The 13,595-nt window shown below is 37.3% G+C and overlaps 1 protein-coding gene across 3 annotated transcripts in view; it reads left to right on the top strand.

Moving 5' to 3' along the window:
* The window catches only part of med12 (mediator complex subunit 12), a 144,747-nt gene extending 138,428 nt beyond the window's left edge, over nt 1-6,319 (top strand). For all 3 annotated transcript variants that reach the window (XM_073058129.1, XM_073058130.1, XM_073058128.1), the window contains exons 43-44: nt 2,550-2,631; nt 4,144-6,319. In XM_073058129.1, the coding sequence (XP_072914230.1) occupies nt 2,550-2,631; nt 4,144-4,181 (120 nt within the window). In that variant the 3' untranslated portion in view covers nt 4,182-6,319. The remainder of the gene's footprint in view (nt 1-2,549; nt 2,632-4,143) is intronic.
* Nucleotides 6,320-13,595: the final 7,276 nt, after the last annotated feature.

Genomic DNA, 13,595 nt, shown 5'->3' with positions numbered 1-13,595 from the left:
TAGGTCTATGACTTTGCTTCACTTTCTGTAGATGCTACCTCACCTGCTGAATATTTCTGCATTTTCTGTTTCTTATTTCAGATTTCCAGCATCTGCATTGTTTTGATATTCAATAAAATATCTATCAGAATTCCAAATTATTATGTCTATACTTCCGCCATTGCTACAAAATATCTAGGTGTCGGCATATTATAAATTCCTAGTATCAAGGTGCCAACTGACCTTTGAAATTCGTATAAAAATTATTATTTTACTGAATTGCATGTATTTCTAACATAGAAGCTGAATTGATCGTGAGACAAAGACTCATGTTTGAAATAATCATCAAAGGCTAAATTTCCTTTCTCTAAAAAGAAGGCATAGTGAATGAGCATAAGACATAGGAGTATATAGGCTATTTGGCCCATCAGACCCGTCTGCCATTTGTTAATGGCCGATTTATATTCCCACTCCTGCCTTTTCCCTGTAACCTTTTGACACCTTTACTAAACAAGAACTTATCGACCATTGCTTTAAATATACTCAATGACTTGACTTCCTCAGTCATCGGTGGCAATGAATTCCACAGAATCAAAACCCTCTAGCCAAAGAAAGTCCTCGTCATCCCTGTTCAAAGTTCAAAGTAAAGTTTATTATCAGAGTACATTCTTGTCACCACTTAAAACCCTGAGATTCTTTTTCTGCAGACATACTTAGCAAATCTATAAAAGTGTAACTGTAAACCGGATCAATGGACAACAAACTGTGCAAATGCAAATATAAATAAATAGCAATAAATAACAGGCATGAAATAATAAGATAAAGAATCCTTAAAGTGAGACCATCGGTTGTGGGAACACCAGAAGTAGAATGAGTGTAGTTATCCCCTTTTGTTCAGGAGCCTGCTGGTGGAAGGGTAATAACTCTTCTTGAACCTGGTGGTGTGAGTCCTGAGGCACTTGTACCTTCCACCTGATGCAGGCAGTGAGAAAAGGGTTATGAAGTTCTTTGATGATGGATGTTGCTTTTCTGTGGCAACGTTCCTGTAGGGTTTTGTAGGATTTTCTGCTCAAAGGCATTGGTGTTCCCATACCAGGTCATAATGCAGTCAGCAGCACACTTTCCACCATATATCTATAGAAGTTTGCCAAAGTTTTTGATGTTCTAAAGGGATGTACTCCAAGGCTATGTCATTTGGTCCTAGAATATCCTACTATCGGTAACATTCTCTCCACATCCATTCTAAGTGTTTATATTCAATAGATTTCATTGATAACGCCTCCCCACCTCCCCATCCTTCCAAATTCCAGTGAGCACAGGCCCAGAGTTATCAAATGCTGCTCATGCATTAACTGTTTCATTCCTGGGATCATTTTCAGAAACCTCTGGATCGATCCTTTGAAATAACAGCACATCCTTTCTTAGCCATAAACACAAGATTCTGCAGATGCTGGAAACAAAATGCTGGAGGAACTCAGCATCTATGAAGAGAGTTAGACAGTTGACATTTCAGACTGGACTCTTTATCAGTCCAAATAAACAACATTCACTGACTCCTCTTTGTCTATTTTGCCTGTTATTTCCTTAAATCATTACAACATATTAGTCAGGCAAGGCTTCTTAAAGATTTTGGCCTACTTTATCATGTACTTCCAAGTACCTGGAAGCCTCATTCTTAATAATGGACTCTCAACTTCTTGCCCACTACTGAAGTCATGCTAACCGCTCTATAATTTCCTTTCTTTTGCTTACCAATCTTCTTAAAGAATGAGGTGAAATTCGCAGTTTTCCAGTCTTTGGAGCCATTCCAGAATCTAGTGATTCTTGAAAGATCATCACTAATGCCTCCACAATCTTTTCAGTTACGTTTTTTTCAGAACTCAGTGGTATGGCCCACCTGGTCTAGGTGAATAAATGATTTTCCTTGAGACCTTTCAGATTTCCAATTACCTTCTCAGTAAAATGGCCGCACTCAAATTTGACACACTCAAATTTCTGGCATACAGCTGGTGTCAGTTCATCTGCTATTTCTTTGTTCTCTTATTACTACCTCACCAACATAATTTTCCAGTGGTCCATTGTTCACTCATGCCTCTCTTTTAGTCTTTATATATCTGAAAAAACTTATCTTCTGGTTATTGGCTGACTTCCCTCATTTTTTCTTAAGCTGTTCTAAAAAAACATCTTGTAGGCATTCTACAAATTCCTCATATTGGGATCCAACACCAATCTGATTTTACTAATCTACATGGATTTTGAAATCCCCCATGATCATTGTAACGTTGCTCTTTTTACTTGCCTTTTCTATCTCCCATTGTAATTAGTACCACCCTGGGTTCGAAGGATTCTATATGTTCTATCCTCATGTCACTTATTTCAAAGGGTTTCATTTTATTTAATTTCTTTTTACTAACAAAAGGGTTGCATCATGGCATAGTGCTAGGTGTAACTCTGTTACAATGCGAGCAACACATGTTCAGTACCACCACTGTTTTTAAGGAATTTGAATGTTTTCCATATGACTGTGTGGGTTTCCTCCGGTGCAGGTTTTAATTATATTTAATTTTTAGTTCCAGCGACAAGGAATGCAACAAACACAGCAACAACAGCAGACGGCAGCTCTGGTTAGACAATTACAACAACAACTATCAAGTAAGATTGATATTGATATATATATATATATATGCTTGATACCAGTGCTTGTAATAGTAAAGAATAAAATGTCATGTGTTCTTTTAGTTAATCTATGGGCCAGAGAGTTTTACTGATATCATGAGTGGCTAGGTTTTGTTCGAAGCATGCAGGAAATGCAATGTGAATGGTCTCCACAACCTGAAATTAACAGCAAATGCATAATGATTAATCTCTGCTAACTTGTAATGCATTCTCATAAATCTAAGTGAGAAGTTGGTAAGATCCTACTGCAAGCTTAATTGTGAGTTCAGAGAAACAAAAAATTTGCTGGAGGAGCTCAGTGGGTTGAGTAGCACCCTTCCACAATTGTTGACGTTTCAGGTTGGAACCCTGCATCAGTCTTGAAAGGGTCATTGTAAAATGAAAAGAGAGAATGCTGAGAAAAGAGCCAAAAGTGACTGGTTGCAGCAAGTAGTGGAGGGGAGGGGTGGATTTTCTTTTTAGCCTACAAAGAGGAGAGTGGCAGGTAGATAGCAGACAAAGTAGGAAAAGAGTGGGGAGAATTGAGAGCCAGTTGGACCAAACTGGGGAATGAGGGATAGGTGAGAGTGAAGGTTGGAGATGGTTGCTGGAAGGTGATAAGCTAGAATCTGAAAGGAAAAGGAGGTGTTTATTTATTTCTAAATAAAATAAAACAATGGGAACCATTTTAAAGGAGAGGTGAATAGCAGATGCAATCAGAATCAGGTGGTGAGTGGGGGAACCTTTGTCTAGTGGATGGTTAGAGCCAGGTGGGGAAGGGGACTGAAGATGGGTGATGGGGATGTGGGGGCTGGGTAAGAAAGGGGATAGAAGGGAGGAGGAAACCCATTTTGCTGGTGGGTTACACACTAATCTGTCCAGTTCTACTACCAGGGTGAAGTCCAACTATAAATTAGAGGAGCAGCTCTTTATACCCTCTTTTGCCTCCAGTGAGTTGTCAGCAATTTCTTTTTTTCCCACAAATGCTGCTTTGATCCACTGAGTTTCTCCAGTAGGTTGTTTGCTTCAGATTCCAGCATGTGCAGCTCCTTGTATCCTGCCTTAATTTAGGGAACCTTCATTATTGAGAGATATTAAGGTCTTGGTAAAGAAAAAGAAATATTTCTTGCTGCTCTCAAAAAACCTCACATTCCCTAATCCATCTCCATGGTGCCCTCAACCCCAGAGCCAATGCAGTAACTCGTTTTTGTATGCACTCTAGGTCCCCCAAAAGTACTATCAGTATTTTGTATTTGCATTTCACATTTCTAGCATCCTCAGTATTTTGGTGGTCTGTTGACTGTACATTGTTTTAAGGTTTTCTGGGTTGGATGGTGCACTCTAGCTCCGAAAATTAAATTAAATTGACTGACTAGATGAACTGAAAAGTTGTACAAAAGCATCTTTGGACAAGGTTTATTTCCTTCCATTGATCAGTCTGACATCAGTGTCTGTGAATGTATTGATGATGTTTGAGATTTACTCAGTCATGTTATTTTCATTTAACAGATTCACAGCCACAGAAGAATGCAAACCCATACTTTTAACGTTGGAGTCATCTAAAAGATTCAGAGATCAGCTTATTAGTTGACTTTCTGAAGAAGAACTTTGTCTCCAAAGGCAATTTGCTGCTGTGACTGAAGCTGCAGAATTTAACGTGTTTTTAATTGTCCAATGAAACCAGACTCTTAATTGACTCTTTCCATTTACCTTCAGGTTGCTCCTAGTGCCTGTATGTTCTTGGTTGGGGAAATAATAATCCACCCATTAAAGGGTAAAGAGAGATGCTGGTATAATTTTTCCAGTCTTCCTCTCCTCATTCCACTCCTATCTTTGGCACTGAGGACACCAGCTCTTGGCTATTATGTGCTCAACCACAGTATTTCAACTGATGGATATTTTAAACTTTGCTCCTAAAAATATTTAGGACAGTTATAAAGCACAGTTAGTACACTTGCAGCTATGCTAGGTGCCAGTGATGGAGATCATTTTGAGGCATGTTGTTAACGGAAATGTGATTCTGCCAGCAGCTGAACCAGCTCTGTACTAATATATATTATTTGTATATACACATAGCACTATATGAACACTTATTTTCATTAATTTTTCATATTGATGCTTTTAAAGCTAAAGAATCTAAGGAACACAGTAAAAATGTTTCTCTTTATGCCTAAAGTCATTGAAGTATGATTTCACAGGGCCAGCAGCACTTTGGTATCTCACCTTGTAGATGTTCTTTATACATAATCTTGCACACTGAACTGCATAAGGTTTTGTAACCAAATCTGATCAATTCAAATAAGTGCACTTTCCAGAATGGGTCACTGTATAATGATGGAACCAGAAACCAGACTATGTGGCCTTGGCATTTCAACAAAGGGTTTAGTTTTCCAAGGTGCAAAGTATTTTTAATTTGCTTTTGCAACTTGAAGATTACAAAAAGGTTTTCAGAAGTACTTCACTCTTCATTTCTAATACATTTTGAATTTGAAAAGTGGTCAATTGGAATTACAAAGGTTTAGTGTTATCTCTATGCTGGGGAGATATTGATGACTTATAAAGGACTTGTAATGATTTGACATTTTCTACACTATTTTTCTTTGGGTTTTTTTGGGAGGGGGGGTGGAAATCCATCATCTCTGTCTGTTGATTTTGCAAGAGCTATTACAGAAACATCAAACATGAAAGTTTCACTGTATCTGCCACACCTAGCAGTTTGTGTGAATTCAGAGTGTCCAATGAAAGGGATGCCTTTTTTGTAAAGCCACCTATTAGTTTATGAATTACTGCAATCATTCCTATATTTTGGGAAATGGTATTATAGCTACAGTTGTTGGCCCATGCCATTCACTAGCGCAATTTGATTGTTTTAGAGGGAAAAAAGATGTAATTAAATAAGTGGAGTATTTTTATGTATAGAGCTATCCACACTTGTTTGCGGTCAAACTGAGAAATTTCCAATATTACCGAAACAACTGTGCAAATTCTTATTCATTATCCCAAAGTGATTCTAATTTAATTCAGCAGAAACAGATTGCATTTTCTCAACCCAATAATTACCTTTATATGTAAGAATAGCTGAAGATTATTATTGTTGCTCACTCAATGCAAATGTTCCTCATCTTTGCATGAGTTTCAGTTGATTTCAAATGTAATTTGTACTTAAGAAATTATGTTTTAGAAAGCTGCAAGTAAAAAAGGCACAAAGTGCTGAGCACATTGGTGCCGATGCAACACTTGGTGTGTTGCCAATAATCTGAAATTGAAGTATCATGGGAATGAACTACTGAAATTTAGTATATCCATAAGGACAGGCAAAGAAGGAACTTTTCCCGCATACCTGTTTGCAAAAAAATTTCGGGATGATAATTGATGTACAATAACATCCCCTGCCACACAAGCGCATTCAAGAGAGTCGGGTAGGAAAGAATAGACACACTGTACAGAAAAGTACTTTCTATCTTGGTTTGTAAAACTGTATCCACGTATTAAAAATTATGTAAATTTTTGGTAATTTTGTGTTTTCTCAGAAAATTCTGATGTAAAGAAAAAATTCAAGATGGTATATGTATAAAACAAATTGTACATGTGCTCTTTTTATATATATAAAAAGCACAGACATTAGTCAACATGATGGAGATAACCAAATGAATCAGAATAGAACCTGAGTTCTTTTTAAGACTTTTATTGTGTCATGGTCTTTGTAAACTGCAAGAGATACAGACATATTCATACACTCTGGAAACATCATTTTGCTTGGCATGATCAACATTTCTGCTTTCTTTTCAAGCCATAAACCATTGATGGAGTTATTTAATTTTGGTGGTATAGTTAAACTGTGTATTCACCAGTAAACAAAACTCCCACAGTGAGGCAGAAATAATTCTGATTCCATCACAGTCGAAGTTAAATACTGAGAAATGGGGAATTCATTAATGATTGCTCCTACTGTTAACTTCATAAGTTCATTATTAGGTTCAGGGAATACAAACACAGTTTAAAAATACACTCTCTGTCTTATGATGGTGCTTTGGAGTGTATATCATGTCTTCAAAAGCCAATTAACATTGTTGGTATATTACCTGCTTTCATCTTAATAATGCATATCTTTTACAAGCAGAAACGGCGCAGGTTAGTAAATCATTGAACGAAATGCTGTTCCGGGAAAAAATAGTTAACCTATTAAAATATTTACTTGTGTTCTATGGAGCTGAGTAGGAAAACTCCAGTATGGGTCAGTATTAATGGCATTTGTGGAAGATAACTATACCTTTCTAATTAGTTCCCATTTATCAAGAGTTGAACATTTGCGATGAAGTGAGATCACATGAGATCTCTGAGCACATTTCAATTTTATTTCACATTTCCAGCATTTCGCTTTTTGAGATAAGAAAATGCCAAAGATGGAAGTTTGAGGTCTTATAGGGAAGAGAATTACCCAATATCTTGTCCTTCTAAGCGACACAAACAGAAATTTTGGGCAACTCTTTTGTCAGGAACTTTGTGATGATGGCTTATTTTTATTGGACCTAAAGAACGTGCATCCAGCAGCGCTGGTTAATGAGCTGCATTTTTTTATTATTGAACTCTTATTGTGTGATGGGAGAGTTTAATGTAGTGGCTGGCAATACTTCAACTTTTATTGAGAAATACACTCTGCTGTCATTGCAGAAGGTCACAACATGGAATTAATAACTAAAATGAAGCTGATGTACACAGCTTTTGCGTAAAGTTATTTTATCAACTAATAGTGATAATGGTCACATGGCATATATCCATATTGAACCCAGTTGCCAAGCTTTCGCACCTGCATTTCTTTCAAATAAAAAGTAATTTTGAATAGTTTCTTTTGGTAATATCCAAATATCTGTAATTAAGTTTTGTGCAGGAAGCAAAATAAGAGATTTTTAAAAAGGATTTCCTGCACAGTACATCCAATATTAAACAAAATGTCCATGTATCCATCATCCTGTTTCAATTCTGAAAGGCCTTTTAAGCATTTTCATACAAATATTAATATTGAGCCATTCCTAATGACATGTCTTGCTAGGCAATTACAGAAGACAGTTAAGAGACAACCACATTACTCGATCTGGAATTGGGTATAACCAAGACCATGAAATAATGGCTAATTCCCTTCACTGAATGAAATCTCTTGTAATTTTTTGTGCAGCAAGCTGATAATTTTATGGATACTATTGCAGGTGTAAGACTTGGTCAGATTTATTCCTTGAAATTGCATTCCCCTGGCTGCCATGGTGGGATTCAAACTTTTCTGTGGTCCACTATTAAAGAACTGTAACTGTTAGTCTAGCAGCTTAATAATTTGGATTCTGTGTCCACAATAATGTCTTTAGCAGATAAAATAATATAGTGAAAGCTTTAGTTAATTATCTTATTTTTTTTTGCTTGAAAATTGTGAAGCTGAAGGTCCTGTTCCCAATTGCTGAAATCAATGTTTCTAAGCATTCTTTACTTCTTATGTCCGTATGTCAAGAATTTGGGGCAAATCCAAAACCAGACTATTTAAGATGATACTAGGATACAATTTGTGGCCTGGTTATTGCAAAATCTGGTGATACTTGGTTTATAACTTGGAGCTTTATAGCTTTATAAGTTGGAAGAAACTTATAAATTGGTCTGATCTTCATTCAAGTCACAATAATAGACAAACATAATCTGCCTTAACTAATAACACACAAACAGTTGTACTTCTCGTCAATGCTGAATACACCATTTAAAGAATCACAGTATAGGTTCAAAAAAGTATGTGAACTTCTGGGCTAATGCTTTCTACAAAAGCTATTTGGAGTCAGGTGTTCTAATCAATGAAATGAGATTGGAAGTGTGGATGAAAGAGGTGTCTTGCCCTAAAAAAAAAAGACACAAAGTCAGATTACTGACAGAGCCTGCTCTTATCAAGAAAGATCTGTTTATGTGCACCATGCCCAAATCGAAACAACTTTCAGAGGATTTTAGTAGAATTGTAGAGATGCATGAAGCTGAAAAAGACTACAAAAGCATTTCTAAAGACCTAAGTGTTCATCCGTCCACAGTAAGAGAAATTGTCTACCAATGGAGGAAATTCCATACTGTTGCTACTCTCTCTAGGAATGGGCATCCTGCAAAGATCACACCAAGAGCACAACATGCAATGTTGAAGGAGGTGAAAAACAACCCAAGGTAAAAGCAGAGGACATGCAGAAATCTCTAGAACTTGCTAAAGTCTCTGTTCATGTGTCCGCTGTAAGAGAAACACTGAACAAGAATGGTGTCCTTCCACGAACACCATTCTTGTTCAGTGTTTCTCTTACAACGGACACATGAACAGAGACTTTAGCAAGTTCTAGAGATTTCTGCATGTCCTTTGGTCTTTGCTCAAGTTTGCAAAAGATCACCTGGATGTTCCACAATGCTTCTGGGACAACGTTCTGTGCACAGATGAGATGAAAGTTGAACTTTTTGACTGAACTATATTTTGACACCATTATATTTGGAGGGAAAAGGGCACTGCACACAAACACCAAAACTCATCCCAACTATGAAGCATGGTGGAAGGAGCATCATGGTTTGGGACTGTATCCTGTCTCAGGACTTGGACAGCTTGCTATCGTTGAGGGAATGAATTCAAAATTGTATTAAGACATTTTACAGGAGAACATCAGGGTAGTGGTCCATCACCTGAATCTTTATAGAAGTTGGATGATATAACAAGACAATGATCCAAATCATGAGTAAATCAACAATAGATTGGTTTGAAAAGAAGAAATTTCATGTTTTGGAATGGCCAGACCATAACCCAATTGAGATGCTGTGGTATGATCTGAAGAGGGCTGTTCATGCAAGGAATCCTAGAAATATTGATGAACTGAAACAGTGTTGTATGGAGAAATGGTCAAAAGTTCCTCCTTGCCATTGTGCAAGTCTGATCAGCAGCTACAGGAAACATTTGGTGGAGGTTCTTGCTGCTAAAAGAGGTTCTGCCAGTTATTAAATAGAAGGGTTCACATTCTTTTTCCAGTTGGACTGTGAATGATTAAAAATGCATTCAATAAAGACATGAAATATACAATTATTTGTATGTTATTAGTTTAGGCAGATTGTGTTTGTCTATTATTGTGACTTAGATGAAGATCAGACCACATTTTATGAGTAATTAATGCAGAAAACTAAGCAATTACAAAGGGTACACAAGCTTTTTCTTGCAATTGTATTTCTAAGCTCACACATCTGATAGTAACGTGTAACCCTCTGAAGTGTAATTGGCCCTCTAAAGTCTTGAGGACTGGCACAGAACCTGGAAAATCTCCAGCAGTATTAATGCAATAGTCAGGAATTTTATATCCTGCAGTTTTATTTTCAAATCCCTTATCAAATGCTTACTTTGAAATTATTTTCCCATCCTTCATTCTTGTATCAAAGTGGGATATGTAAACTTGGCAAACAAGCTTTTGCCAAGTCAGTAAAAATGCTAGACATAATAATCAGAGAAAGGACCAATTGGCATTTGGGGAGATCTGCCAATGTGCTTTTGTAAAGGGTAACATTATTTTTGACCAACCTAAATTTTGAGTGCAGTAGCAGAAAAGCTTGAATGAAGCGTATGTTGTCTATGTAGAATTTAAAAAAGTGTTTACCTTATTAATGCATAATAAGCTTCATTGAGGGTTAATGTTAGCTTGGGTTTAAAATTATTAATCAGGGTGTTTTGGTAAGTAGTTGCTTCTCAATTAGAGGGTGGTCAATATTCTTCTCCAAAGGTTAGTGCTTTCATTTATATATTTATGACTTCACTATTGAAATTCATAGTAAAATATGTTGATGACTCCAAAATGTCGATCTGTGACAAATATTAATCAAAGCACATATTATGTTGGCTTTATAAACTTAGAAGGATGGTGGTAAGTTTAGATAAAGTAGAAAGATAAGCTGTTCTCTGGCTGTTGATAGAACTGTTAGAGGATGTGGAGATCCAGTGGATCTATGAGAATTTTTTTATGCACCAGATAGTAATGATTTGGAACTTAACTCCCTGTAAGGCTAATGAAAGAAGGAATCAGTAAACTCGTAGGAAAACTAAATAAGCATCTAAGGAAAATATGTGGAGCTACATGAATAATGTGGGGCAACAGATCTGATTTGGAATGCTTTACAAAGGGCTGGCCTGCTTTGGTGAGTCAAATGTTCTCCTGTGGCAAAGTAATATTGACACTTTAATAAAGTAAAGAAACATTCAGCCTTTCCCTCAAGGCTTGATTTGCAAACAGATCTAAAATTGAATTGCTACAGATGCTCTCTTTCAATATTTGTTTATAGAATAGAGCTACATGTTTGTGCAATGAATATTTTCAACTGAACAATTTATTTGTTCTCTATTGAATTAGCTGGCAAGATCACATATTATTGTCCAACCTTTGTCTGCCCTAGGAAAATTATAATTGATCTTGCTGTTTCTTCTGCAATAAATTTGTCTGGGCTTTTACAGGATGTTGATCATAAGGAAAAGGGAGGTGTGGAATTTGGACACGGTGTTTTTTTTTTACATCAGCGCTCCTGCTTTTCTCTTCACTAGATGCAGCAAGCAAATAATGTATTGTTGTATGTTCCAAATTATATACTGTTGCCAGTGTTTTCATAGCTATGATTGGTAGGTAGCATTTAATACTTCTGATGGAGATGGGGAGATGATTATTTTTCACTGACTGCTAAGCCTCATTTGATTTCTGTCAACCTTTCTGATCTAATTAAGAGTCATATGTAACCCCCTCAGTGGCTCATATGCAAACTTGGCTCGTTAGCTGACTCTGCTAACAGCCACAGGACTCAGTGGTGAGAAGACCATCTTTCATAAACAATATACGTCTATGGTCAGCATGATTTGGGGTTCAAACAAACGAGAGTTGTAAAGTTCTGAATAAAGAAACCTCGATCTGAGCGAATGCTGTGTAAATACTGCCCATACACAATTGTCATTTGGCACGAAGTAACAGATCATACACCACATTAAATTGTAGAGAAATTATATTTTCAAATTTTAGCTTTTTTGAACAATTAGTAGGGAAAAGAAAAAATAATAAAAGGGCCCATCATAGTTAAACCAGTTCAAATGTGCACATTGAGTTGGAGCTCATCCTGGAGTTGTTTTACTCACTCGCTGGACCCACGGTCTGCACACCCCGCATCCTGAACTTTGCTAGAACAGGCGCTCTCTTGGGAGAAATGACGCTTCTTCCTCAAAACCATTCATCTGTACGAAGCACATCATGCAATGGGCCACTCCTTCCCATGGCATTCTTAGCCATCTTCCCTCCTATCCTCTCTTTCAGCTCCCGCCAAAAAGACCCGTGAACCTCACTGTCTGTCACCAAAACATTCTCTGCCCCATTCACTCCAGAACTTTTTCCCGATTCCATCATCCTGATTAGCTGACATAGCATTCCAATGCAGAACAGCACAGCTCTTGCCGAGACCCTTCATCAGGACCAGCATTTTGTGTGTGTTGCTTGAATTTCCAGCATCTGCAGATTTCCTCATGTTTGCTAACAGCAGGACACACTGTTTTTGCAGAAAACTGCTGAAATGAAATACGTACCTTCAGCATAGCAGTATAAATCTTAACCAGGGCATTGTATATAGAATTGTATGGAATAGCAGGAGGCCATTGGACTTTTATTTATTTAATTGTTTTTTCTAGTCATTGGGACATCCAGAATTTTGAGACTGAGGATTTTCTCTTTTTTGAAAAGGCTTATGACTAGTAGTATAAAATATCCATTACTTTTTAGATAAACTTCAGATTATATTGGCATGAGATGCCAAGAGACTGCTGTAAAGACATTAGTTGAATCAGCAAGTTCGGAGTCTTGCAATTTAGAATGGGTAATTAATAAGGGAGCGAAAGATTGGACTAATGATACTAACTGAATAATTTTTAATGCGGTTCCTTAAGGTTGATAATAGTCGGGGAAGGTAGTAGGGATAAGCTCTCATTCCCTATTAAATTCTCCAAATGGTGTGCATCTCAAATAGCCTCTGACATCTAAATCCAACTCTTAACCTTCATGTTTGTCTTAGCTACTAAACCCGACGGAACTGTTTCTATTGAGGCGAGAAGGGGCAGAGGCATCTTTAAACCAGTTGCTTTGGGCAGATGGGGCTCATCAGCTGTGATTGGCAGCTCATTTAGGAGAAGGAAAACTGATTGTGGCTATACCCACTCCTAAGGGAAGGCCTCAATGTCGCTGGTGCCAAACTGTTTCTGCCATTCCTTTGAATTCATCAGCTGCATGAAGCGTGGGTGCCTTCTATATGGGCAACAGTTTGCTCTCCATATTATACTGCCCTGGCTTGCGTATCATGTAGACATTTGGGGCACGACATCCATGGTTGACCCCAACCAATCTGAGGGCCTCATAATTTTTACTTAATGTTCGGGCAATGTTTTGATTTTTTAATATATGTGACAGTAATCTCATCCCAGGTCTGATGACTCCATGAATACATTAGACTCTGACATTAGTTTGATTGGACTCTCTGGGGCCACTGTCAGTCCATTGATCCTTTGATGCTCTTGTTCCTTCTTCCCCTTTCCCCTTAACTAACTGACCAACATTATTTGATACCTTACCCCTTCTTTACACGCCCCACCAACTAACATTGTTGTCATGTTTATACCTAAATCAATGCTTTGATGAAACACATGTTTCTGAGTAAGCTTAAGGAGCAGGTCAAACTGAGGTGATTAAATGTTACCATTGTTTTTTTTTTCTAATCTGCAGGCAAATGCCAATAGTGGCATCAAATATAGCTACAAAGTGGAATTATTTTTCTTATCCATTATTTTTCCTTACTATCTCCTGCTTTACAATGACATTATTTTGAGATGGATAAGCATTCTTTTAAACAAGAAGTTAGCAACTCATTGTCATTCAGTCTTCTTGGCCGCAGCAGTGAGTCTTTGC

Source organism: Hemitrygon akajei, chromosome 10 (assembly GCF_048418815.1).
Source record: "Hemitrygon akajei chromosome 10, sHemAka1.3, whole genome shotgun sequence".
Taxonomy (NCBI): Eukaryota; Metazoa; Chordata; class Chondrichthyes; order Myliobatiformes; family Dasyatidae; genus Hemitrygon; species Hemitrygon akajei.
This window is presented reverse-complemented; position numbering and strand designations above follow the sequence as displayed.